Source organism: Colletotrichum spaethianum (genome assembly GCF_022836535.1).
Source record: "Colletotrichum spaethianum MAFF 239500 DNA, contig41, whole genome shotgun sequence".
Lineage (NCBI taxonomy): Eukaryota > Fungi > Ascomycota > Sordariomycetes > Glomerellales > Glomerellaceae > Colletotrichum > Colletotrichum spaethianum.
In genome coordinates this window covers 51,330-75,561 of record NW_026054811.1, presented here as the reverse complement: position 1 = coordinate 75,561, position 24,232 = coordinate 51,330, and the positions used below count along the sequence as shown (strand labels likewise).

General features: G+C 49.5%; 6 protein-coding genes and 1 non-coding gene across 7 annotated transcripts; 2 read left to right on the top strand and 5 right to left on the bottom strand.

The window, feature by feature from the left end:
• Nucleotides 1–4,747: 4,747 nt before the first annotated feature.
• ColSpa_10982 (uncharacterized protein) lies at nucleotides 4,748–6,115 on the top strand (the record flags this gene model as incomplete). The annotated part of the gene is made up of 1 exon (XM_049277194.1): nucleotides 4,748–6,115. The coding sequence occupies one exon, from the start codon at nucleotides 4,748–4,750 to the stop codon at nucleotides 6,113–6,115; it is 1,368 nt and encodes a 455-aa protein (XP_049133151.1).
• Nucleotides 6,116–7,645: 1,530 nt separating this feature from the next.
• On the bottom strand, nucleotides 7,646–7,963 carry ColSpa_10981 (effector protein PevD1; the record flags this gene model as incomplete). Its single annotated transcript, XM_049277193.1, has 1 exon — nucleotides 7,646–7,963. The coding sequence occupies one exon, from the start codon at nucleotides 7,961–7,963 to the stop codon at nucleotides 7,646–7,648; it is 318 nt and encodes a 105-aa protein (XP_049133150.1).
• Nucleotides 7,964–11,094: 3,131 nt separating this feature from the next.
• On the bottom strand, nucleotides 11,095–12,477 carry ColSpa_10980 (amine oxidase [flavin-containing]; the record flags this gene model as incomplete). Its single annotated transcript, XM_049277192.1, has 1 exon — nucleotides 11,095–12,477. One exon carries the CDS (start codon nucleotides 12,475–12,477, stop codon nucleotides 11,095–11,097), a length of 1,383 nt encoding a protein of 460 aa, XP_049133149.1.
• A 2,189-nt stretch (nucleotides 12,478–14,666) lies between these two features.
• ColSpa_rRNA_043 lies at nucleotides 14,667–14,782 on the bottom strand. Its single transcript, XR_007414274.1, has one exon. It is a non-coding gene; the product is annotated as a 5S ribosomal RNA (ribosomal RNA).
• A 318-nt stretch (nucleotides 14,783–15,100) lies between these two features.
• On the bottom strand, nucleotides 15,101–16,048 carry ColSpa_10979 (uncharacterized protein; the record flags this gene model as incomplete). Its single annotated transcript, XM_049277191.1, has 1 exon — nucleotides 15,101–16,048. The coding sequence occupies one exon, from the start codon at nucleotides 16,046–16,048 to the stop codon at nucleotides 15,101–15,103; it is 948 nt and encodes a 315-aa protein (XP_049133148.1).
• Nucleotides 16,049–16,612: 564 nt separating this feature from the next.
• ColSpa_10978 (histone chaperone RTT106) lies at nucleotides 16,613–18,223 on the bottom strand (the record flags this gene model as incomplete). The annotated part of the gene is made up of 4 exons (XM_049277190.1): nucleotides 16,613–16,653; nucleotides 16,980–17,672; nucleotides 17,726–18,067; nucleotides 18,139–18,223. The coding sequence occupies 4 exons, from the start codon at nucleotides 18,221–18,223 to the stop codon at nucleotides 16,613–16,615; spliced, it is 1,161 nt and encodes a 386-aa protein (XP_049133147.1).
• A 1,293-nt stretch (nucleotides 18,224–19,516) lies between these two features.
• On the top strand, nucleotides 19,517–20,023 carry ColSpa_10977 (UPF0590 protein; the record flags this gene model as incomplete). The annotated part of the gene is given in 3 exon segments (XM_049277189.1): nucleotides 19,517–19,627; nucleotides 19,680–19,946; nucleotides 19,961–20,023. The coding sequence occupies 3 exon segments, from the start codon at nucleotides 19,517–19,519 to the stop codon at nucleotides 20,021–20,023; spliced, it is 441 nt and encodes a 146-aa protein (XP_049133146.1).
• Nucleotides 20,024–24,232: the final 4,209 nt, after the last annotated feature.

The following is a 24,232-nucleotide window of genomic DNA, read 5'->3' as shown; positions in this document are numbered from 1 at the left end:
TATCATTATTCGTCATCATGAACCTGTGCAAGCGCCGAAAAGCCACAGAAGTTGGCCCTTTGGATAAGCGCCTTCGTGTGCGTCGGTGTGAGCAATGCCGCATACGTCGAACAAAGGCAAGTTGCGGGCAAACATAGCCAAAACCACAATCTTGCGAACTAACCCAGCTTGACAGTGTGAAGGAAACCGGCCCTGTGCGGCCTGTAGGGAGCGGTTGACCATCTGTCGGGGCCAAACCTCTCAGGATGCAACACAAGTTATGGCTATTACAAAATACAGGCTGGCCGCCATAAATATCACACCAGAGAGGCGTTTTACATCCACGATAGCCAATGTGGAATGTCTAGCGGCTGTCAATCAATTTGTCGGAGACTCTCCCTTGCCAATCACCAACCTGTTTTCAACAGCCAAGTTCCTGCGTTGGTATCGAGAAGACAGCACTATTCGAGCAGTGTTCACTTGTCTGAGTAAAGCAGCAACTTCGAGAGGCAGACAATCAGCTGCGATTCAAGCTAGTGGAAGTGGCATGCTTATGGAACGCGAGCAACGGGAGCTCTACGCCGCTATCCAAAATCGCCTTCAAAAGCCCGATCCGCACTCGGACCAACCCCTGCTGCTGCTTGTTGTTCTGTTCTGTCTGCTACAGGTAATACATTAGAGAGCTTGAGATCATTGTCATTCTTGGCTAATCTATGCCAGCTGATGACCAGCCGAAGCCTCAATATTGGGTTACAGATAATCGATCAAGTAATCCGTAACGTCGTACAGCCTCGTGGCCCTCGTGGCTTCTCGACTAAGCTCGATAAGTCCGCTCTGTGGCTCTTTCGCATGCTTGAGGGAGTTAGTTCTTTGTTGCTGGAGCGCAAAACAATATTTTCCGCAGAATGGTGCAAGACGGTTGTTGATGTCAAGAAAAGTGGCACTTCGACCAGTAAAGCGCATGACATGTTGCTCTTTGAGTGTATATGTACGTTCATGGCATCACTAGCAGACCAGAATGCACAGTAGGTCTCCTTTCCACAAAGATGACAATAAGGCTTGCTAACTCAACTATCAGGTCTCATGCCTGGCTTCATCGAGAGGAAGAGTTCGTCAACATGCCTGGCTTCAGAAGCGATCCAACGGAGCATATTTGCCCGATTGGTGTAGAGTCAACCTACGCAGAGCATCTTGCCGTCGGGCAAGGAATCATTCGGAAAGCTTCGGAATCGCTGAAGTCCATTCAAGAGTTTGAGGAATATGTGAGGGAGTCCAAAACTGCCCAGGACCCTTCCTACGACATGTTACTGTCTCATGCTCTCTATTTCAAGATATACATGGTTCGGTTGTTTGCTCACCCGCTCTGGCAGAACGCTCCACTCTCCAAAGAAACCCTCGATGAACCAAGGATACAGGAATTCGCACACTCTGTTTTGGAGCATATCGAGAAAAGATTGCAGCATGACGGTCTTGATGGTTTCCTCTATATAGATCATCTCCTGATGATTGGCATTGAAATGAGGCACTCTCTAGATAGACTTCGTGTGATATCATTATTGGACGCTATCAAAAATCGTGGATTTGTTATTGCAGAGGTTTATATTGAGGACCTGCAATTGGCCTGGAATGCTGTCCCTGCTTCTAGGTCATCATCTATGTTGGAATTGCTTCCCGCAGATAACTCGTTAGAGCGATAATTGGGTAGGCCTGTAGCTGGGAGATGCAAATCCTCGAGACCTACCAGGCCAGTGTATTTGTTGTTTCCCAATATGATACGTTCAGGGATAAAATAAGCGAACAGATGCCTAACATATCACCCGCATTTGAGCGACGAAGAGTTTCTGTGACTCTGATTGCACATTGGCTTCGAATAGTGTGAATAGATGCGCATATGGAGGTAAGTCTATAGCAGGACGGATCAGAGAAAACGATGAAGAAGCTGAATCGTTGATAACCAGACATTCAGGTAGATCAGTTGGACCTCACCCCTGGTTTCTTGATGATCCTGCAACGCTTCAGTTCTCTTGCTGATCGCTAATGGTGATGGAGTTTTCGAGGGTGTCAGCGAACTTGAGGGCGCAGCTTTGTCGATTGGCAGAGTATTGGAGTCTATAGTCAAGTATGTTTTGGCTGAAATGCCACGGAAGAACAAGAGATCCATGCTCTTGATGAGTAGTGTGCCAAAGCTATTTAGCACAGCCTCTTGTTTTCATGATCAGTTGATCTCCAAACTGGGCGGCATCTCTGTCCCAAAAATGTGTGCCCAAGATGCGGCACCCAGTCCTGTCGCGAGCCTCGAGGAAAACAATAGATCTGTCAAGAGTTGCAACATCCGTTTCAGCGGCGAGACCCAGAGTTCTTCTACTGATATCAGCGACACACGAATATGATGAATGCCTTCCTTGTTCGGATCTGTGAGCCCTGTTCGAAGAAACTGCGAAACGGCATAGCCCGTCAATATCGCAACCACACAAAGGAGCAAATTGCTAAAGTCAACGATGAATTAGGCGAAATAAACCAACTTCTTATCTTTGAGAACTACAAGAGGTTCTTTTTTTGGTATCATAGGCCCGGTTGAGCAATATCTTGACATTTGTTTTCAGATTTATCTAGATCGAGTGGGGAGAAAGAGAGGGGGGAAAGGAAGAAGAAAGATAACAAGTAACGTGGCTAGGGAGTATGATCCAATAACAGGGAACAAGCTGCAACTTATAGTCTTGCCCAGAACACTATCCAGCTTGAACCCCTCAGCATACACGGCGAGTTGGTCACTATCCACTCTCGAGCACGGACAAGCATAAGAAGCGAGCCAAGTGCCCGGCCGCGGGTTCTTCGCTCCACGATGTTGTGGTCGATGAGCCACTGCAGAACTTTCACCCCTTTCAGACATCGCGCGAGCGATATGAAGTTCAAACAAACTATGCATGCCAATTTCAGGTCGCAACACAATACGCGGAGTCATTGGCCTTAGTATGTCAGGGAAAGGTTCAGGGATCGTACAGAATGTTCTTAATCAGAACGGTAAGGACGGTAGCCCCACTCACCACTCACCACGACGTCGCCCAGCACGAGCCATGTAGATAGGCCAGGACTGCCATGGAAAAAGACTTGGGGAAAACAGCTCAGCCTTGATTTCTGACACAACAGTTTGAGCTACGTTCGGGGAAACACGACCCAACATCGAATTTATCACTTCGCGAGTACGGGCTGGAGTCACTAGGAATGCACAGCACAGGGTCCGGTTCTTTGTTGACTCTTGTCGTGACTTTTGGCGCGTTTTTTTTATCCCGCTTACTGGACCGCGCCTGACGTCTTGCGGCAATGTCTCAATCACAAATTCAACACGATAATGGCGCCGAGCGAGCCCAGACTCATACCATCCAAAACCTACATGGCGAAGGCCGCGTAATTTAGATTGGTTCATGGCATTACGGCTTGTGTGGATGCTGCGCTTCATGTGAACTATGCTTGTTGGGCACCTTCTTACCCTGTCTTCGTATGTCGCTTTTGATGCACTTGTCAAAATGCTGTTTCTTAACAGAGCTCCGTCGTGCTCGGCCAGACGTCGCAACGAATTGAAGACCCTTCCATGGAAAATCACAACAAGATCAACCGCGACGGTGTTCTGATGATGGGCGTTACCTACTTTACAGGCTTTGGTTGGATGTATCCCAATTTCACCGCAGGTTCGTGAAGCAACAACGAAGAGCACAGCTGACGAGAAGTGCGCTGATTATATGATTGTCATGCGTAAGCGTTTCCAGATTCGCCAGCGATACGGTATCAAAGGCAGCGACGCAAGAGACTGTTGCGTCTCTCATTGGTGCCTCTCCTCTGCCCTTGTCCAACACGAAAAAGAGGTGATTGCTCGCCAAAGCACGGATCCAATCACCCAAGCTTACCAGGGGCACCCTGCAATAGATGTACATGTTCATCCCACTACATGATTTACAGATCTCATGTTTTGAAAAATCTCAGATCATTGACACTTGACTTTCTGATTCATGATGGAGGAAAGGATGGTGAGATGCCCAGTTTTCGGTGGTAAGGAGAGGGAGTCGCCTGCTTCGATTGCCTTCCATTATCGTTGCTGAGTCGGGCTGACAAACACAAAACGCCGTACTTGACTTTTTACCTCGAACTTTGCTTTTTCTTCGTTGTCGCCTAGGTATTTGTATCGGACATGTCTGTGGATTGTTGATGCAAGGCCTTCCACAAACAGCATGATCTTCAAAAGATCTCAAGTAGGATCAGGAAGGTGGCGAAAGGGTGCCTATTGTGATTTCTATTCTAGAAGAAAAAGTCATGTACTTGTCTTTGTTTGGGCCTGTTCAGTAAATGAGGTCTTCGGTGATGCCGGAGTAGTAGTGGTGAGGCTTTAAGTTAATAATCTTGCGTGATCCCCTATGTCAGGGTTGGGTGGTCCTGGCGCTTTCGGTGCAACCTTTAGATCTTCTCCTCAATTTGAGAGACAATATGGTACCGCCGATCAGCCCCGGAATACTCTCAAAATAAGGGGATCGACATGCCTAATACGCTGCTCCTTGAGTCATTGCAATCTAGTTCCTTTGCTAATTGAGATCATCTAATGTTATCAAGCCTTTGAAGAGATGGATAGAAGTACTAAGCCACACATATGATCAGACAGTCCGTCTTGATGTGTAGTAATTGACGGGATCCAAACATCGAGTGACAGCTTGATACCACTCGGTAGCCAACTCCTTGCCACTCTTTTCTAGATGATTTCCATCGCAAAATTCCATTCACCATGATGATTCGAACCTCTCTCCTGATTTGGCTGTTGATCACTTCAGTTTTCGCTTCCTCGCCCAAAGGCTCCATTGTTGCTCGGGTGTTGGATTGTTCCCCGTCGTCATCAACGGGGCTCAAACCCGAATGCTGGAATCAACTCAACGTATCGGACTACATCACAAATTGGCTTGCAGAGAACGGCACCAAAGCTGACTGCGATACATTGGGTTTCGCACAATGCTTTCTTGTGTTCAACGGCTATGGCGGCCGAACTTGCGATGCCCTTACTCGAGATACGTGCGAAGGATTCGAGACTATTGGTTCCGACGCCACGTACTACTCACCGCAACAGTTCTACACGCTCTGGAACATCTACGCTATATACCAGTTTTTCAACCAGTTTTCGGAGGCTCTTTGGAATGGACACTCGCTCGCCTCAGATACGATAGGGGACATAGTCGCAACCATATCACCATCGACCGACCCAGAAGTTCCAAGCAATCTTTTGTGGACGACGATATCAGGCGGCTTCTGGCTTATTGCTGCCAGTGGTCTCAACCCAATTCTAGGTGAAATCGCCACAGGGATGGCTGTTGTTACAGGAATGAGCTCCTTCTTCATGACCTCAAAAGAAGGCTCATCCAATGCACGTTTCATCACCCTCGGTCAGGTTGGCAGCAAACTCGCCGATCTCGTCATCGAGTATCAAGAAGTTTTGCATAATTCATTGAAGGAGCTGCAAAGCAACAGTACTCTTTTCTTGGCAGCAACGAAACCTGGTGGCTTCAGCCAGCGCGCCGTGGCCAACCTCAATCTGGAATCTACCTCACTGTACCACGACCTGCAGCTGTACATCATCTCGTTATCTTTAAAGGCCAACGGCATCGTTTCTGCTCGATCAACGGGAGTGAACGCACTCGAATATGCACCTAAGACGAACGGCGCGATCTCATGTCCCGGACTCGGCCCTGGCGGTAACTGCTCCCAATGGTGGATCGACGCAGACACGGGAAACACTTACGCACTACACAACCCCAATGACTATAAAAACAACTACGTCGACGTTCTACACAAATTTCAGGATAAGGGCTGGGCAAACTTGAGCGAGATTTTCAAGGTGGAAGACTGCACGGGCAAGGATCCTAGCTTCGACGGGAAGACCAAGGTGACGTGCCTAGCTTCGCACGGCTACTGCGAGTACAACTACACTGGACAGGACACAGTTACAAAGGCGAGGATGGCCAACAAGCAGTTTACCAATTGCGATAACGATAAGGAGTGGGGCACCCTTTGTGACTGGATGAATGGCGGCCTTGTTCTTCCTGAGTCTTACCTGGGGCCGCTCCTGACTTTGGAAGAACCAGCGTGGTGCAGGGAATATTAGAAAAGAAGCCATTGCTGGCTGTGAAGAACATTTGGGCTAGCTTTTCTGTTACATCGAATCATTAAATTGTGGGGTTGTACTATAGTACATGGATATCAACTCTAAATGGTGTGAATCATAACGAGCGGGAGACTCCACGTGTTTTTTCTGAGATGCCTGTTGGTAACACACGATGTCCGCACGTGCAAAGGAATCAGAGAAAAACGTGATCCGGGTTCAGCAAACTGTCAGCACGACCGAAAAATAGTAAGATTCGGGGTTTGATCGTCCTCAAGATGTGGGCAATTCTGCATGGATACTGAGACCGGACTCGCCGGTGTCTAAATAAGGCAATGGTTCGTTAACAATACGTCTTCCATTTCATCACTTATCGAATTATGATGGCAGAGCAACGTAGTTCGAGCATCTCGTCAATAGCTGTGATGTATGGTCCATACTTTTCTGTTCTCCCTATTTCGACGCGGCCAAGATTGGACTTTGCAAGCTGTGACTGAATTACTTCCCACTTAGCCTTAGTTAAAGAACATGTCTTGTAGAGTGGTTTGTTAAAGTTGATTCCAAAGGGATCTGTAAAAGAAGAATCCACGGCTATCATGAATATCGAGCAAGCCAACACGCATTGATAGACACCAACTGATTTTAGAGCGCTCGTGCGTTGCTGGGGTAGGATTCATACTACACACCCGAGCTGGCGAGACTCAAGTCCTTGCTCATGGCACGATCCTGGATCTACACAGCCGAAACTTAGAAGCCGGTCTAGTCTTGGGTGTTTGAAGCAATATGCATAGGCTTGTTGGGAGAGTTGAACTCACTTTATTTGGTGAAATTTGGATGGAGTCTTCCCCCTATTTTCGCGAGGTGACGAGAAAAGAATATATCTGCGCCTTCTAATACGACTACAATCGGTCAATCAACCAGAAATACCACCCTGACAGGAACACCATCACGGACAGACTGGAGCCTACCAAGTTACAATAAACCACCAGACCTCTACAAAAAGCCTAAGGTGAATACTTTCTCACCACGGGGGATCACTATTAAGAACTATTATGCAGTACTCATGTTGACCACGTGAAATTGCGTCAATGCCCAAAACAAAAGTGAAACAAGAAGTCATGACAGCCAAACAAAGCATTGGCGTGAAGGGTCTCGTTGTTATTTGGAAACGTACCCACTTCAGAAGAAAGGGAGTTAATGAAGTGAAAGCGTATCGTGTTGAATAACCAAACTAAACAAGTCACTCTTCGACGCCTGGTCTCATCTTCTTTCTACTATTGCAGAATCACTTCTCAAATCGATCCTCAAGATGCCACCTCATCATAAGAACTCCAAGAGCACTTCTACCAGTCTTTAGGCGAAGCGTCAATGTACAAACTGACGATTGTCTGCAGAGTGCAGATCGTAGACCCCATCGGGCCGCCATGACAGTAAGTAGGGACGTCGCGATAGCCAGATGCGCCACTCCTAAAGCAAAAGTTATTCCATGTTTCTGTTTGACATCTTTCCTTTAATTAAAGGAAGAGAAAATGCTCACGCTACACCCCATTGGTGAAAAATGCGAACCCCCCATGTGTCATAGACGCCGTTCACTAGGGCGAAACTGTACTTGCTGTCACCGCAAGCATACTTCTCGCCAAGGACAACCGTTCCGGTTTGTCCACAGTAGAGATTCTCGGCATCATGGCCAGTGATGTGAAGTCCAACGCTATCAACTGAGCCGTCGGTTTGATGACGAGCAGAGAAGTCAAGGATGACGATGTCCTCTGGGTTGGTAGGGTTGGCTTGAGGAGTCGGAGATGCCAAGATGGAGGCGCCAAGCGCAAGAACCGTAGCAAGACTGAAGTGCATCCTAAAAAGATTGATTGCGACGAGTTTAAAACTGATAGTGATAGGCTTGTTCAGAGTGTGAGTGTTCCAAGAATGTTGGGTCGAGTGATACTGTGGTTAGGGTTTCACGATAATGTTAAAGGATTACTGTTGACTTTATATTTATACTACTAAGATCCCAGGTTTGCAGTGACTTCGCAATACACAAGAATTGTTGCCTCGTGCAAATGCGCCTGTCAATACCAGATACATCACCAGCCGCTAGACGTGACCAAAAGTCACTACTAGACTAATCATCCGCGCTATTTTCGATACGGAGCCACTAGACAGTTGGTGACACAACGGCCCCGCTGTGGAAGTCAAGAGAGCGGACTTCCATGCCGCCTAGACACTCGTGTCGACGCATTGCCACTCGCTCCTGACCCAGGTATATCGAATTTAAAATGGGTATGTTACGGCTACCCTTTCGCTTTACAATGTTTGCGGCGATGTCTCATGAGTTGCGAATGAACTGAATGCCTTCGGATTATGGAATTGAGGTCAGGACCCTTGAAGTCACGACTTTTTGCGACGATGTTTACACTGCGCTCAGTGGAAACCTGCAGAGTAATAACTGCTTCAACAATGCTAGTGAGATTGAATCCGAGTAAAGAAAATGTGGTCTTGAGCCTTAATGGTCCAAAGCAGTTGAGTTCTGAGTAATCGCTGATCGAGACATAGAACAAGGTCATGAGTCTGCTGTTGGGGAAGGCGAACTGTAACGTCGTGCATGTGATAGCTCAACATGCTTGGTCTGAGGTGACGGACATATTGCGCTTAAGCTGCCAATAGAAGCTGCTATAATACACACTGAGTCGCAGTCAAAACCTCAACTGATCTAATTGGACCAGGTTCCAGCTGGCAGGAACACCGGGGAAGCCGACGGATGTTACATAGCATGACTGATTCGTATTGATTGAACTGCAACACGAAGTCTTGCGGCGGTCTGAGACATCCTAGTTGCTATCAATTCTGCCCATGCCGCTTACTCAGAACCATTAAAGAAATACGCGCTATATCTGCTGACCGCTCATCGCCATTGACGTCTATTCAAGAAAATTTAGAAACAAGTTGATCCTCGCATTGGCGGAGTTCCGCCACCTTGTGCATAATTGTCTTGGTGACTTACAAACACCAAGACCAAACATAGATTACACCTTGCTGTTCTAGTCACAGATTCCCTTCTGCCTAATTTTACCTGGCATACGCTACTAGTGAAAACGTGGTATGCTAATTATCACGCCAAAACCAGAAATTTTATTACATTCTCATGCCCTGAATCCTATCACAAGGCCTCAGGGACTCTGGCGGGCACTGTCGTATCGTTAGTCTTCAATTCTACTCCCGAATGAGGGTCATACCTGCCTCCAGAATCAATGTCCACCCTAAGAGCTGGATGCAGCGGCATAACTATCGAGGCCTAATTGTTCCAACTTAGCCTGAAGGGAAGTCAGCCCTACAGCAGTAAAAACTTCCCTGGTTGGGACAATAGCAGGTACTCTATAAAAGGATAAAACCAGATTATGATCAAGAAATCCGTTGAAGCTTCCAGAATTGCTGAGGCGCATCATGATATCGCGAGCGAACTCTATGATACTTTAGGATAACTAATGGATAACTTGATGATCTACAAAGCTTGATCATACCTCTATATACAGGATCATATCACTCTTTTCTTCGCATCTGCTACCTTGCCGCCTGAAATCATAGGATACAGCACCGTCTAGCAAAGAAGACGATCAGCCTGTTCCGGAAACTCCATCAGCGAGAAGTTTGCATACCACACAACGCCCTACGTTAGCTCTAGAAGGAGTTTCTAGGTATCGTTTATTACTGGATAAGTGAATCATGTATCATAATGAACTCTCACTCCAAAGCTATAACTCTCTGATCTCCTTGATTCAACTACATCCCTGGCGCTGTGAAGGTTCAGTGGACTTGAGCCGAACCGGCTCCTAACTGCCTCTGACATGATTCAAGATCGGCGGGGTCCAAAAAGCTTCAGGCACCAACTAAACTTAATCCAAGTTTCAGGCAAACTTGAACAGTCCCACCAGCGGATGCCGGGACGTATCGTAACTCTCAAATCCCAATATCCGATTGACTGCGGGGTTGGGATAAACCGATACTGAGTTCCATGGTAAATGCCTAGTCCATGTCACATACCGCAGAGTAGGTCATCCACTCGCTTTGTTCATGTTAGTTCGTCTTGTAGTCGCAATAGGTAAAAATCGGATATGAAATGTTGCCCGTGAACAATAACGGCACAGACCCATCAACTTCTGGAATCGAAACTGTCCACTGGAGCACGATGAAGGATCTGCAGCGACCCCTTAACTTAACCCACGAGTAACAGATGGTTTTCCTGAAAAGCTCAGTCTTCAGCTCGAACCAGTTTGCCTTGAAATACGGAGATCTTATCGGCATCCACCCAGGGGATCCTGATGTTCTACACCTGTCCGGGAACTCGAACACCAACCCATCGCCCGAACTGTTCAAGACAAAGTTTACTGAGTGCGTCTTCCACAATTTTGCATAAATAATGGACTTTGAGAAAAAGTAGTGACCTTTGTATCGTTTGTATCCCAGACAATATGCTGACGACAGTAATTCAGCCAGACCCAGGTGTAGTACTCCCAAGGATCTACACCTCTTGCTGCTCAAGGCAAGCCGATCAAAAACGACATCCAAGGACAGGGACAGTTCCATTTTGGTGTCTTGAAGAAGTCGATCAATCCTACTGGAGATTTGACTAAGTCTGGATTCCATGAGTCCGGCATCAGCGAGGGAATTGTCTTCGGCGGAATCTTTGAAGGACAGTGCCAATGGATGCGTAACTTTGTCTCTGTGAGCTATGAGATCAAGAAGTAGACTGTGGGACTATATTTGTAACGCAAACAGAACAATGCTTGCTTAGCGGGCCATTCCTGAGTAAGAGGACGCAGACAAGCCCATATTTGTTAACCCGACTTGTGAGGTTTACATCGATGCGTATTGTTTCAGCCGTATGCCATGTCCAACGAACAGAACATCAAAGAGCCCTGATATATCAATGTCACTTCCATCGACTTGTTACACAAAGCACCATCTTCATTGAGAGTACAGGCAATAACTCAAGCCTCCAGCTTCAGATCTTCCAAAACTTCCTTCGCAGCCCTCTGACCCGCAAACACGGCACCTTCCATATACCCATAATGCTTTGTCGCCGTCTCCGTGCCAGCCCAATGAATCGGTCCAGTCGGCTTCCTAATCCACTCGCCGAACAGGGTCCACATCCCAGGCGCCGGTGTCGCCATCGGACACCCAAAGGACCAATCCTCTTCAATCATGTTATGGAAGAAGAAGTCTTCCGGGTCTAGGGCTTCTTGCCCAAAAGCGGCGGCGAACCCGGCGAGGGCGATATGCCGTCTTTGCTCTTTGCTGAAGCTCATGAATTTGTGACATTTCGTACCGGCGATGAACCCTACGAGTTTAGGACGACCGGATGGTGGCGTCGCGTCAAACGTTACACTGACGAAACCGGCCGGATTCGTGCTCTCTCCTGTCAGACCCTTTTCTCGCCAAAAGTGTCTCTTGTACGTTGCGTAGACTTTGGAAAAAGTTCCCATCGGCATGTGTTGAAGCAACGATGTTTTCTCTATCGGTAATCGCGGCTCGAAATGGATTTTGAGGATGTTGCCTGGTGGAATGGCAGAAATAATTCGTCGTGATCGGTACGTGCTTTTTCCTGTTCGGATAGTTGCGACGCTTTCCGTATACGAGATTCCCCGTACAGGCTCCTCCAAATGAACTACTTCGTCCCCAAGGTGCTCCACTAACTTTTTGGCAATGGCTTGTCCACCGCCCCAGATGAAATGGTTCTGTGCTCCATTCTCTGAACTGAGCGCCGATGTGAAATTGACCACGCTTTTGAAAAAGAACATGGCGTGAAGCATCGATATGCAAGATGTGTTTTGCCCGATAGTCGTCTCGACCGCCAGACTCGCCATGTCGATCGTAGCCTGCGTCCATGCCCCTTTCTTCACCCACTCATGAACTGTCACACGATCGAGTCTTTCCGCGTCCGGTGTCCGCCATGGCTCCTCTAGGTTGACACTCTCACACAACTTCTCAAACCGGTGAATGAACAAGCCCATGTCGAGGACCTCCCAAGGCCACATCGGTGGAATAAGTCCGCTGTATTCGCGCGCTTTTCCCCGATAAGCCAAAACGATTTTACCGTCCGTGGGTGCAGTGAAGAGTGGTACGTTGAATTCTTCTGCCAAGCCATACATCAAGTGCTGCTGGTCGCCGATGAAGGACGCTCCGACATCCCAGTATTCGCCATCGTCGAGGGGTATCGTTTTCGCGCGTCCACCAACACGGTTACGGGCTTCCAAGACCAAGACGTTTTTGCCAGAGTCCTTGAGGGTTCTGGCTGCAGTGAGCCCAGAGTAGCCTGCACCGATTATTACACAATCGTACGTCGGCGCGTCGTCCGCCAGGGTTTCGTCCATGCTGAGTTTGTGGAAAGCGGTTAGGCAGCTGCAAAAATAGTGAGATCTTATTTTTTACTTAGATACTATGTAGAAGGAATGATTCACCTTTTGCTTACAAACATATTTCAACGAAAGCTATCTAGTCTAATTAGGTACTTGGAGAGCTGTCAGCCACATGTTAGGCAGGGCCAATCACAGTGCCTCACAATCCCCCTGTCTTCCTTTATCATCTTTCGCGTTGTTCCAGACTTCATTCATTCTAAAAAGACCACTCATGAGGCTGTGTCGAGCTGAATTAGTGTACAGCCGCGGCGTCGATCGCGATGAGACGCCAAGTGTTGTGCAAATGGCTGATTGGACATGGTTGTCTGCCACATCAAATATAGTGTGTGCGCTTTTCTTTTAAAGGAGAGGAGCACGAAACAAGTAGGGCTGAGTATTGCCGCCTTCGGATTCCGTCCAATTTGGGAAGACCCCGCCGATTGAGCTTCGCCCAGCAAATCAAAACTGTTAAAGCTGGCATTTCCTAGTATTGCCCTGTTCCATACGTATGGTTTTCCATAAGTATGATTTGTAGTTTTGAGAAACCAGGGGGATGCATTGTCAACGCCAAGCTCTGTATCAAAGTGTAGATTGAGAGTTGAAGGCTAATTAATGATGCCAGGCTTGACATGAAACGTTGTCATTGAATGCTGAAATTATTCAGGCTCGAAGTTCAAATCTCGGCGCTGTGATGACTTCCATGCGTTGGAAATGTCGAGAAAGTGGACGGAAAGAAAGTTGACCAATTCTCCCCTCAGATAAATTCTTTTGCGATGTTATGTTAATCTTCGTTGTCATACCGTGTTGTCGGTGTCTCCCATCCCGGGTTGCAGCACCTCGCCCTGGATCCTCCGCCTGAGGAAACTGCCATGACCATGCTGAGAGGCCGGACCCAATCTACGGCTGCTCTTCTATTGCTGCCAGGACCTCGCTATGCCTCCCACCGCCGTGCTCGCTGACACAAACACTCAAGGCGGGTTATATATCTCCCTGGATCGATGCAACGTTACCGTCACTACTCCTACTTAAGTGCTAGGAACCATCGAAGAATATAACCGGTGGGTAGACCAGGACTGCACGAACCGCACACGGCGGGCGACGAGGCTTTTAGCCACGTGCCGCGTCCATCGACCGAGAACGGCGAGTTCGCCGGAAACGCATCTGTTTTTGGCGAAACGACCATCCTCCATGACGCGCCCGGGTACAGCGACTATATCAGCATGCCTCCGAAAGGATCGAAGGTTGCAGAGGGCACTGCATTGAACCCCGTCCACAGTACAGAATGAGAGTAGGCGCATATTACGTAGCTCAACACGCATCGACGTTCAACATGACGTCGCCTAGACTCTCATCCTGTTCCGCGCTGCACCCCAAGGTTGCCTTCAGTGAGCTCCGCTAGGGAGGTTAAATCTTCTTCGGTGGCCCCGATGAAGTGGGAAGTTGGTCCAGATCCAGCCAGCGCGCTGACTTTTGCTTTCTTTTATCCTCTTCTCCCCGATTCTAAAATTACTTTCACGTTTCATTGCTCCTGGCAGGTTACAATCTCTTTTGCCATTAACAGGAGAATTCACGTCTCAAAAACTAGGCTGGGTTCCGTTTGGTGTTCGTAATGGGATACCCTCAGCCATTGTCAGACCTCACATGTAGCCACACGTCAACTTATTACTAATCAACATTCAAGAATGCATACTTTCAACCATAGCTCAATCCCCTGTATACACGAAAAAGGCCCAAAAACTAGTCATCAGCGGCTCACTCGACATTCACAGCGTGCAACAGCAGTGGTGTTCCTAGTGCGGATCAAGGTTTATTCACGTATGAAATACTGACAACAGGTGTGCATGGCACCAGCATTCAGACTGTTCGCATGTTACATATTAAAGATTTCTATTTGCCGTTCTCTGTTTGCCCAACGTGTCAGTTTCTAGGGACGTTGTGTACTTGGCAGTAGTGAGCCACTCAATGAGTGCTCTTCCCTAATTGCCAGGAGAGGTATATCACTAATGAGAGCGATATACTTTAGATGTTATTTACTTACAGTGTAGGTCAAAGGACATAGTAGATAGTGTAATGGAGACTGAATGACAGCATGGGACTGAACGCTGGTGGAGTGGGCCACCATCGTGAGATTTGCTATAGTGGACCTAGAACATCAAATCAAAAAACATACAACACCAGGTATTCGCTGGTCGTCACCGACCCAACTACTAATCCGGCCCTCACTGGCTTATCTATGGGAGAGCGGACGGGATCCCGAGTTTTCCAGTGGGTATGGTCGTATGTGCTTGAAACCTTTTGCAAGTATGCTTATACACACACAGTGAGCCTTTGTCAGCAGATGGGCACCGGCTGAAGCTACCAATAACTGAACACTGCCAAGCGAGTTGTTGCCCGAATTCTTCCCGTGAATGGCTTCATTGCTTAATTAATAATAAGCAAAATGTATTTCAATTACGTTCTTACTCTCTTCTAGCTACTCCTTTGACGTCAACACCCTAGCCCATATACTTGTCTAGATATATATAAGATTGCCGGCAGCTTCCACACGCCTAAACCCCCAGGATGGTATCCTGGCAGGGTCTTATTTGGGTTTAGACAACTAGGTCGCTGCCTCCTTCCTCGCCCGGCACCTAAGGATAGCATGCGTGACGCAGGCTTTTTCGCACACAAAATTGTAGGTATTATAGAAGGAACAGTTGGATTCGCAGCGCACGAACCAATAATCTTTATAATGCTGTCGTTCGCTGCAAGAATCGCTGGGTCGGGAGGACTCGCTGCTCCCTTCGACTACAGCCAAGGCTGACTCGGCCGCTGAGTACTCTCCATCTTTAGGCTTGGCCTCGGTTACTCTCTTCTCTCTGCACCGCCTTTCCGTGATCCCCAAGAAGCAAGGATGCAGGCAGACGCCGAGAAAAGACCCGGCGGGACAGGCCTCGAGGCAAAGATACAGTTCCCTTTGACTTGGCCAAGAGTTATCCAACTGTGGTGGCCAGGCGCAAGGGTTGCCCATGGGCAGCCCTGGAATGATTCTGTCATTCTCCCCACCACCAGCCAGGACTGCCACGGCTGCCAGGTGCTGCTCGCTTTGGCCCTCGTTGTCGGTCACGTTCCAGAAAAGGTGCTTCTTAAGAGGCAGAGTGTATAGCTCGTCCCGAGCGCCTATCTCATGACTCTCACTAGCGAGAGATTCCTCGCCTCGGCCCTTTTGTCCGGGTTTTCCTTCTGTTCCCTGGCTCGCCCTGCGGTAGGCGTCCGCACCGCAGCGAAGTCTGCACAAGAAGGTGAGAGGTTGTTTGTAAGGATGGAGCCCTGGGATGACGGCCGGGCACTTCTTCAAGCAGGCCAATTCCTGTTCGTCCTGGGTGAAGTCTTTCTTGGGAGTTACCGAGTCAGGATGGTAGATGACGTCGTTGGGGCCGATGGGCGTACGGGGACTGTTGACAGAGTGAAAGCCGGAGTCGGTGGCCACAACGGAGCTGGTAGAGGGGGTAGGAGAGGCGGCCACAGAGGCCAGGACAGCGGTGAAGGAGAAAAAGTTAAGCTTCATGATGGGTGCTGATCGACTTGGTTGGTGAAGGAGAAAGCTGGAGGGGAGAGTTATCTAGGACATACGAAGGTATTTTCCCATTGTTTATATGCTTAGTGTCCTCTAATACCTGGAAGGCCTTTTTTCAACCTTAGTAAACGATCCTCACCATGCAGGCTTAATTCCCTGGCCATTTGAAAGTGTCCTCGAGGATGGAGCATCATGAGGCCTGAGAGCATCTCCAACCTTGTTAGCAGATTCACTTCTTGTAGTGGCCTCAAAGTAGAGTTGAGTTTTATGGCGTTGCGGTTTTCATCTGTTAGCCCGTTATCATAAGGTGATATACCCTGGCGAGCTTGGTGTTGAATAAGAGTGTGAGTGAGAGTTTGTATATCTGCCGGAAACTCTCGGTATTGAGGTTTAGAAAGGCTATGGCTCACACAAACACACGCGCAAGAACAAGCCAAAGTCTACTAGAATAATTCACAATGCCCTTGGAATTTCGGCGCTAGCCAATGCAATAAGACCTCTTTGTAGCCTATTTAGTGTTGGGTACAACAAGTTCCCTCCGATGCTGAGAGGGCTTTATCTACGGCCGTCAAAATTGGCCAACGAATCGTACAGTTCTGTAGCAGATCATCGTGCTATAGCCGTGGGCCATAATGTAGCGAAAGTACCTCTCCCACGGCCGGGTTTCCATCAACTTCATGCGTCGTAATATACAAGAAATTTCAACTGCGCTATTTTTCGTCCATCTCCTCATCGTCGTCCCCTTCAGCCTCATCATCGTCGTCATCATCGTCATCATCGTCGCTCGAACCCGAGCCTTCACTCTCACCTTCGCTGCCAGGGTCATAGTCTTCTTCATCTTCATCCTCGTCCTCCTGAAGAGCTTGCTCTGCCTCAAGGTGAGCCTTCTCCAGCTCCGTCATGCCGTTAGCATCAGCATCACCGTTCGCATCAGCCTCGGCATCGGCGGCCTTCTTCGCCTTCAAGTTCTCCGTCAGCTCCATCTTGGCCTTCCTCTGCTCTGCCATGCTGCGGTCTTGTAATCCATGACGCTTGACGTAGGACTCGTCGATGCCACCATAATCCTCTTGATCTAGCATGCCAAACTCAATCTCCTCCGTCGCGTCGCCCTCGGTAAAAACCTCGACGACAATGTTGAACGTGCGCTGCAACACGCTTGTGTAGCTAACGGCCACAATACGGTCAATGGGCAAGAAGACAAGGGGCTTCTTGAAGCCATAGAAAATGCCGTTTGGCAGGAAGAAAAGGTACCCATCCTTGGACCCGCGAAAGGCCTTGACGTGCACCGCCTTCTCATTGGGCCTGTGCGGCTGCCGGACAAGACTATGGAACTTGTTGGGGTCTGCCGCGACGATTTCGGCCCTGTTGCCTGCGGAGCTGAGATGTGTCGTCAGCGCCCAATCGAATAGGGCACGGTAGGTATCGGAGACTGCTGCCGCGGCGTTCGCTCTCGGGCCGCCGATTGTGCCCTGCTTCGGTGGTGTAGATGGCACTGTGAACACGAGCGCTTCCTTCTCGAGGGAGGCTTTTGTAGGGAGACAGGTTCCGCGCGGGAACAGGACATAGTTGTGCTGCACCTGGGTCTTTTCGGGTACGGGGAGGTAAAAAGCGTACTCTGGAGGACCGGGTTAGTTCTGTTTTGTGCTCGTCAGGCTGAAGTGTACGTACCGATGTCTTCCCACGCGTAAACAATGCCCTCTACGGGGGCAGTAGTGTTCGGTGCGCGAGCATACAGGTGATTCGCCGTGAAGCAGAGGTCGTACTTCTTGCGCTGTGGTACCGAGACCGAAATCTCCTTGATCTCGAGCAGAACCTCCTCGTCAGCCGCATTACCCGTGCCCGAGTTAATGGGCGCAGTCTTTCCGGCCGCACCATTTGTGTTCGTTGCCTTGAATCCGTTTGCAGGACCCTCGTCTACCCGTCTACGTTTTGATGCAGGCTCCGGCCCGTTGATCTGTTCATGGACGAAGTTTGCAATGCTGTTAAACAATGCGACTCGAGCAGGAGTGTCTGCATGAGAAAGGGGTTAGCACTTCGACGTCGACGAGAAAACTCTGCGCGAGTAAGGGCCAACGGCGTACCAGCTGCTTTCTGAATGCCTTGCAGGATGTCTGGCCGCGACTGAAAGACGGCATCTAGCCGCTGGTTATCGAGGCTGGCGGGCATTATAATGAATCACCGGGTCTCGGTGATTTCCTGGAAGGATTCGATGGGGTTTTCGGTTGATCGGAAGGTATATTGTAGGTTCTATGGGTGGGTGTAAAAGGAGGAGTTGTCAAATATTCGGGGAGGAATTGATGATGTTTTCTTTGACGCGACGTCAACCGAAATTTTGTGAAGTGACGTGTCGGAGCTGGACGCTGGACACTCTCTGTTCACTGCGTGTTCCTGGCGCGCTACAGCGCGGACTGTGACTTACATAATTTGGGGGTCCTTGGGGCAGCAGCAAATTACGCCCCTTTTCTCGAGTTAAGTTGCCACTAGAAATCGTCCAACTCAAAACTTCAGTCAAAGGACTGAGCGGTACAGTGAATCAACGCGCCGGATGTGCCATTGAGCCTGTTGGTGCTGTTTTATCGACACATCGTATTAACCTTTCCCTCATTTTTTATCCCAATTCTATAAGTTTTTGTTGTTTTCGCCGTTTCCAATACCAATCATGCACGTTCAACCCTATATCTACTCAGAACTCGCTCCCATTAACCATGACCCAATGGTTGCCCAGGGCACCCTAGACCGCACGTTTTTAGTGAAATCCTTGATTCCCAGCTTAGGCGCGAATTGTTCCAAGGAAGCCCGCAGAACGCCAATCTGCTCGAGGACACTAGACCTGCTGGTACCGCCCTTGGCGGCCCGCATCTCAAAACTCTTTTTTCGTAGTTAAAGGTCTCGGCAATGTCCCCCTCGAAGCGCTCATCAACGGTCTTCAGCTGCTCGTAGCTAAGCTCAGTCATCTGTACCCGCAAATTTTTATTAATCGGAGCTCAAGTCGGAGCACTGAGTGACCCAATACAGACCTCTCTCAGCCTTGCCTTAATTATCTTCTGCGGATGTATGTCTTATCGCGCTCGAGCAAAGGAGCTTTGACCACCCTGCTTTAGGGGATTAGACTTGCCCCTGAAGGCCCCGACGTCACAGTGGAGGATGCGACCCAAATTCCACCGCCACTGGTTTGACGCGACAGCCTTCACCCCGCGATTTCCACCGGTCCGTCACAGGTGGTCTCTCGTCTTAGCTAACGGACCATTTCCTGCCCCACGTTGCTGTTACCACCATCCTTACCTACCTCATCCATCCTCGAACGTCACAAAACCAGCGTCTCGTGTCCCAACGTCGAGCCCGTCTGACGCCGTCCCGCCCCCTGGTGTCGGTGATGACAAACCTGTCCTCTGAGGTCGTACACCATTTTCGAGTCGAGTCTGGACATACAACACGACGTCTGCCGTGATCGCCGACATCATGTCCTTCCCCAACATCTACACCCATCGCAAGGTTGCCGAGACTGCGGCTAAGGGCTGCGATGTATGCTATCGCGCTACAAGCAGCGTCCTCGTCGCGTCGGAGAAGAAGGTATGAAGAAGAATTTGCTTCCAACAACGGTCGCAGCTGACTCAAATGTTAGGACTTCTTCTACGTGTGCCCCAGCCATCTGAAGGACAAGAACTTCTGTTCCCCCATAATCGACAAAGAGGCTGTGGAAGCAAGAAAGAAGAAAGAGCTCGAAGACGAAGTGGAGCGCGTTAAGAAGGAGTACGAAGAGAAGCAGAAGAAGAAAAAGGAAAAGGAAGAAAAGGACAAGAACGCGGACAAGGGCAAGGACAAGGAGAAAGATAAGGACGACAAGACAAACGACGACAAGATAGAAGACAATGCTAAACCCCAACAAAAGGTGAGCCCTTGCAGGTGTCTCCTGAGTCTTCGATCAAGCGCGGCTGCCACTGCACCGAGGCCCAAAACTATGACTGACGAGCTTCTAGGACGGTGCCGAGACACCCACTCCGTCCACGGAAGAGGAGCCCCGCGTTTTTGCACTCCACAAGTAGGCAACGCCCCGCCATACTAGAATCCTCCCAAACTCAGTGTCTCAATAGGAACTTTTACGGCATGCGACTTGAGAAGAAGCGGCAGATCGAGATTGCGAAGAGGAATCGAGAACGACTGCAACAGCCGAACCTCTTCCCGTCAGTTCCGAAAGGCGCGCCAGGCGCACAAGGTAATTAAGATATATCTCTAATGCCGGAATGAGTATAACTTCTCGACTCTGCCGGCATGAATATCCTCCGATGAAGGGCCTCAACAATAACGTCGCTCTGCTGTCCAAGGAGCATCAGACTCCCAGACCACTCAAACACCTGACTGTGTCAGCCATTGTGAAGGCCGCCTTCTGATATATACCAATTTCCAGTTCCAATCATAGCTAGGACAGGGATTCGAAAGCCAACTGAGGTTCCGTCCAAATTAGGTATGCTGCATTGGTTGTCTTCGCTTCTGGTCCGCGGCGGGTGTCATCCGTTCCCTTGCCAACAACGCCTCGGCGTCGCATTCCACCACCCACTGCTTCACTTCTATCCGAACCTGGCCTTTCAATTGGCTGAAGTACGCGTATACAGGGCTCGCTGGCTCAATTATGTTCTATGTCTCTGTGCATAGTAAGACGACCTGCAGTAGCCCGAGTGGGCTGTTGCCGTGTGCGGGAGCACAAGCTTGCCGTTTGAGGTGCAGTTCCGTCAGAATCCTTGTCGATGATCACGGGCGTGTCGTTATTATCTGGCAATCCGCCATTGGCTATGCCAGGGATTGTTCAAGAGATCCAAGGCTTCAATCTATTACCGACGGCGCTGACAAGTCCTCGAGGAGCGTCTCGGGAATAACCATCATCAATGCATTCATTGCAGTAGTTGGCATGCACTCAAAACTCCCCAGAAAACACACCCCCTACTCGAAAGCATGGAAAGCAATCCATGCGTACTACATATCACCTCAATCACGGACTGTTTTTACTTAACTGCTCGGTATGAAATCAGTCTTACCAGCCTCAATCAGCAAGCTTCCGCTACCCAACTTGCTCAGCATCGGCTCTCCGGCTCTTCATGGTGCAATAGGCCTCCAAAGAAGTCATTGGCGATATCCCCTTGCGACTTTCAACACTTCTTCCCACCTCGCCCTTGCCATGTACAACCTGACTACTGTCGGCTCGCTAGATCTAACCTCCTTGCAGGCTGGTGCTCGTTCAGCGGGGAACTAGTCCCCTTGCCTCGAGGGCTCCAATGATCTCCGGCCGCGTCCTTTCTGCCACTCAAGTCCCCTTGTCAGGCTTAGTGCTTACACGCGTCAGCATGCTTACGCTGCTGGGCAACATATGCATATGCCTCTATTCAACTAGCCAGCAAATCAAAGCACCCTGCACTTCGCAGACTACACTGCATTAAGACGGCCAAGAGTAAATCCGAGGAGGAAATATGATTAATCCGTGATGTTTACGATACGAGTAGGCCCCATCAACACACAGGAAAACCACACCACACAATTTCAGACGAGCTTTGCAGCGGATCATACCCTGTCGAACACCACCTCACGCGGACATAAAATCGGTACCGTCGGCCTTTGGGAACGCCGTATCTTCCTATCGCCGGTTGCCTACATCAACCTGGCGGGAGGGCCAGCCAACTAGACCAAGCTGGGCATTGTTCGAGAAATCGAGCTCGGCGGGGCGAATCGGACCCATGGTCGATCTCAAACTCAAAGATGTCCGGTACTGTTCGACAAGGACTATCCAGTCACTCCATTAGCACAATGCCAAAGCCCCATGCAACCCGCGGCATGCGACTCTCGTCCGGGGAGCTTAGGGCTGACGACTGCTTGCTGGACACACGTGCTACACGATGTCAGTCGGGTGGCGATCAATCGACACGCCATTGTGAGCACTGGTGCAAGGCAATTCGTTCTTAGCAGTCTGTCCCGAGTATGTGGCGCAGAGTCAGGTTGGTGTCGCAACGAATCGGCTAGGGTAATATTTGCTCTGATGATTATCTCTGTAACACCCCTCTCCCCGGGCGGAGTTAAATCTTAGGTCAGCTACGGCAGATGTAGTATCTCTGTTGTTTTAAGTCATGGTGGGATGTTTTAGCCGGCTTGATTGTCGAAGGGATCGGCCTGGGCTCATAAATGTAATTACCAGCCGATGAAAAGTGGTCGAGTCAATTCGCCAAACTTGAACGTTGGAGAATCGAACACCAGTGAAGACAACCCATACGTCAGCATAAGCCATAACGGAAAGCAATACACTTCGAAGATACCTTCAACGCATTTGGCTAATAGTCATCTGGTGACTGATCAGGCAACCTCGACCTCAAGTGACTCAGGTTGAAGTGCGCCATGGGTGTTCCCTTACCCCACACATTGCTTACCCCTTCGCAGGGTCATTTTCTCCACACCGCATCGGGTGACAAGTACGAATCAAGAATCGGGCAACACGTTCGAGCTCATCGCTGCGACGCCATGACGGGAAATGCCGCAGGATAGTAAGCAGAATCATTAAATATTCTCTAGATTAGGCAATACGATCGGCAAAAATCGAAATTCCTCAAGATCAAGTTGCCCAGGTTCTGCCTCGAGCGGCGGCTGCATAGCCGGGGCGTATGCTGACATTGTCAGGGGTGTTCCTCTCAAAAAGGACTGTACCAGCCGAAGAGCTACTAACCAAGTCTTATTTTTGGGTATCACAGTCGGCACCCACTCGGATTGCTGTACCCGCTGGGACAAGCCGAGGCGGTTGTTGGGCTGTAAGATGAGGGGTTGGGTTTGCCAGTATACAGTGACCGACTTGATGCTGTATCTACGGCTCTGAGGCTCAGAAAACAGCGGATATTACATTGTTAAGCTTCGCACTAGGCGCTTTGACAGGCTTATTCGATGCTAATGGGCGTCATCACGTCAGAAATACGCCGTCCCACTCCAACATCTTAGAGACAAAAACAAGTGTATCTAGAATTCTTGATTAGAGAGTGACTTCATCTCACCTTCGAGCGTCAGCAGTATCCACTATGAGAGGTTGGAAAGATCACACCTTCAGGCTCTCACCGAAGACATGGAGGAATCCTTATTGGCAGTTGCTGACGCATAGAATGGCGAAGCCAATGAGACAGTGACAGCCTTGCGGGTAGTTGGTGGCCCCAGCACGCTCTTGATTTGATAAAGATTTGTCCGTGTCCTGTATCCCCTCAACTTTGTCGAATTCTCAGCCACAATGTATGAGAATGCTGAGAATTTCCTCGATGAACTGGCCCAGTTAGCCCTTCTTGGACTGCCGAGATGATCAAAAGCCCGGTGAAGCAGCCCGCTGCGGCGCCACACCACGGAGGCAGGCCCCTTATAGACAACATATTCAACCTCTAGACCCATTCAATTCCACACACCCCATACGATGATCACCGATCCAGAGGAGAAGTCTATTCCGTTCAAGGGTATGGCACAAGATGGTGTGGGAACCGTGCTACCCCCTCCTCCATGCCATCCCGTTCCGCTCCCCGTACCCAGCCGAGGCTCGATGTAGCTGATAGGCTTTTTGTGGATAGAGCTACCCTGACGAAGAGCACACCCGAGAAGGGGGCGTAAGCCGAGCAAGCTCTAACGTTGTCCAGTCAAACGCCAGTGGTGTATCCGAAGCCGAGTGTCTCGCGCCTCTGGCGTGAGAGTAGCATGTTCATCTCTCGGCACGGCATGGAGGGGGGCGTGAGTTGTAGCATGTGTTTGATTTGGCGTATAGAAGCCTCACCAATCTTCACCGGGTATCAGGTGTGCTATGTATGCCGTTCATCTTGCCAGCCGGACCGGTTAGCAAGGTTTATATCACCGTTGTCAGGTTCAGGCATGGCGGAGAAGCACATGAAAAGGCTCAACGGGGATGTTGCAGCTCTTTAGCTCTTTGTCAGCATCATGACCATCGAACCGTCCCATCTTCTCTTAGTAATCACCATGTCTATAGGGCTGAGATTGCTATGGCAATGTCTCTTGATGCCGTCAGTCTCAGATCTTCCGGCATCCTGTTTGAAGTGCTTGGAGCTTGGAGCTTGAGCACGGATGCGTCGCCTCATCTGTGTAAGCCATTGATCGGCCCCTGGGAGTTGAGATCTCACTCATCGCATGGGTGGCGGCGATGTCGTACCCCCTCAGCTC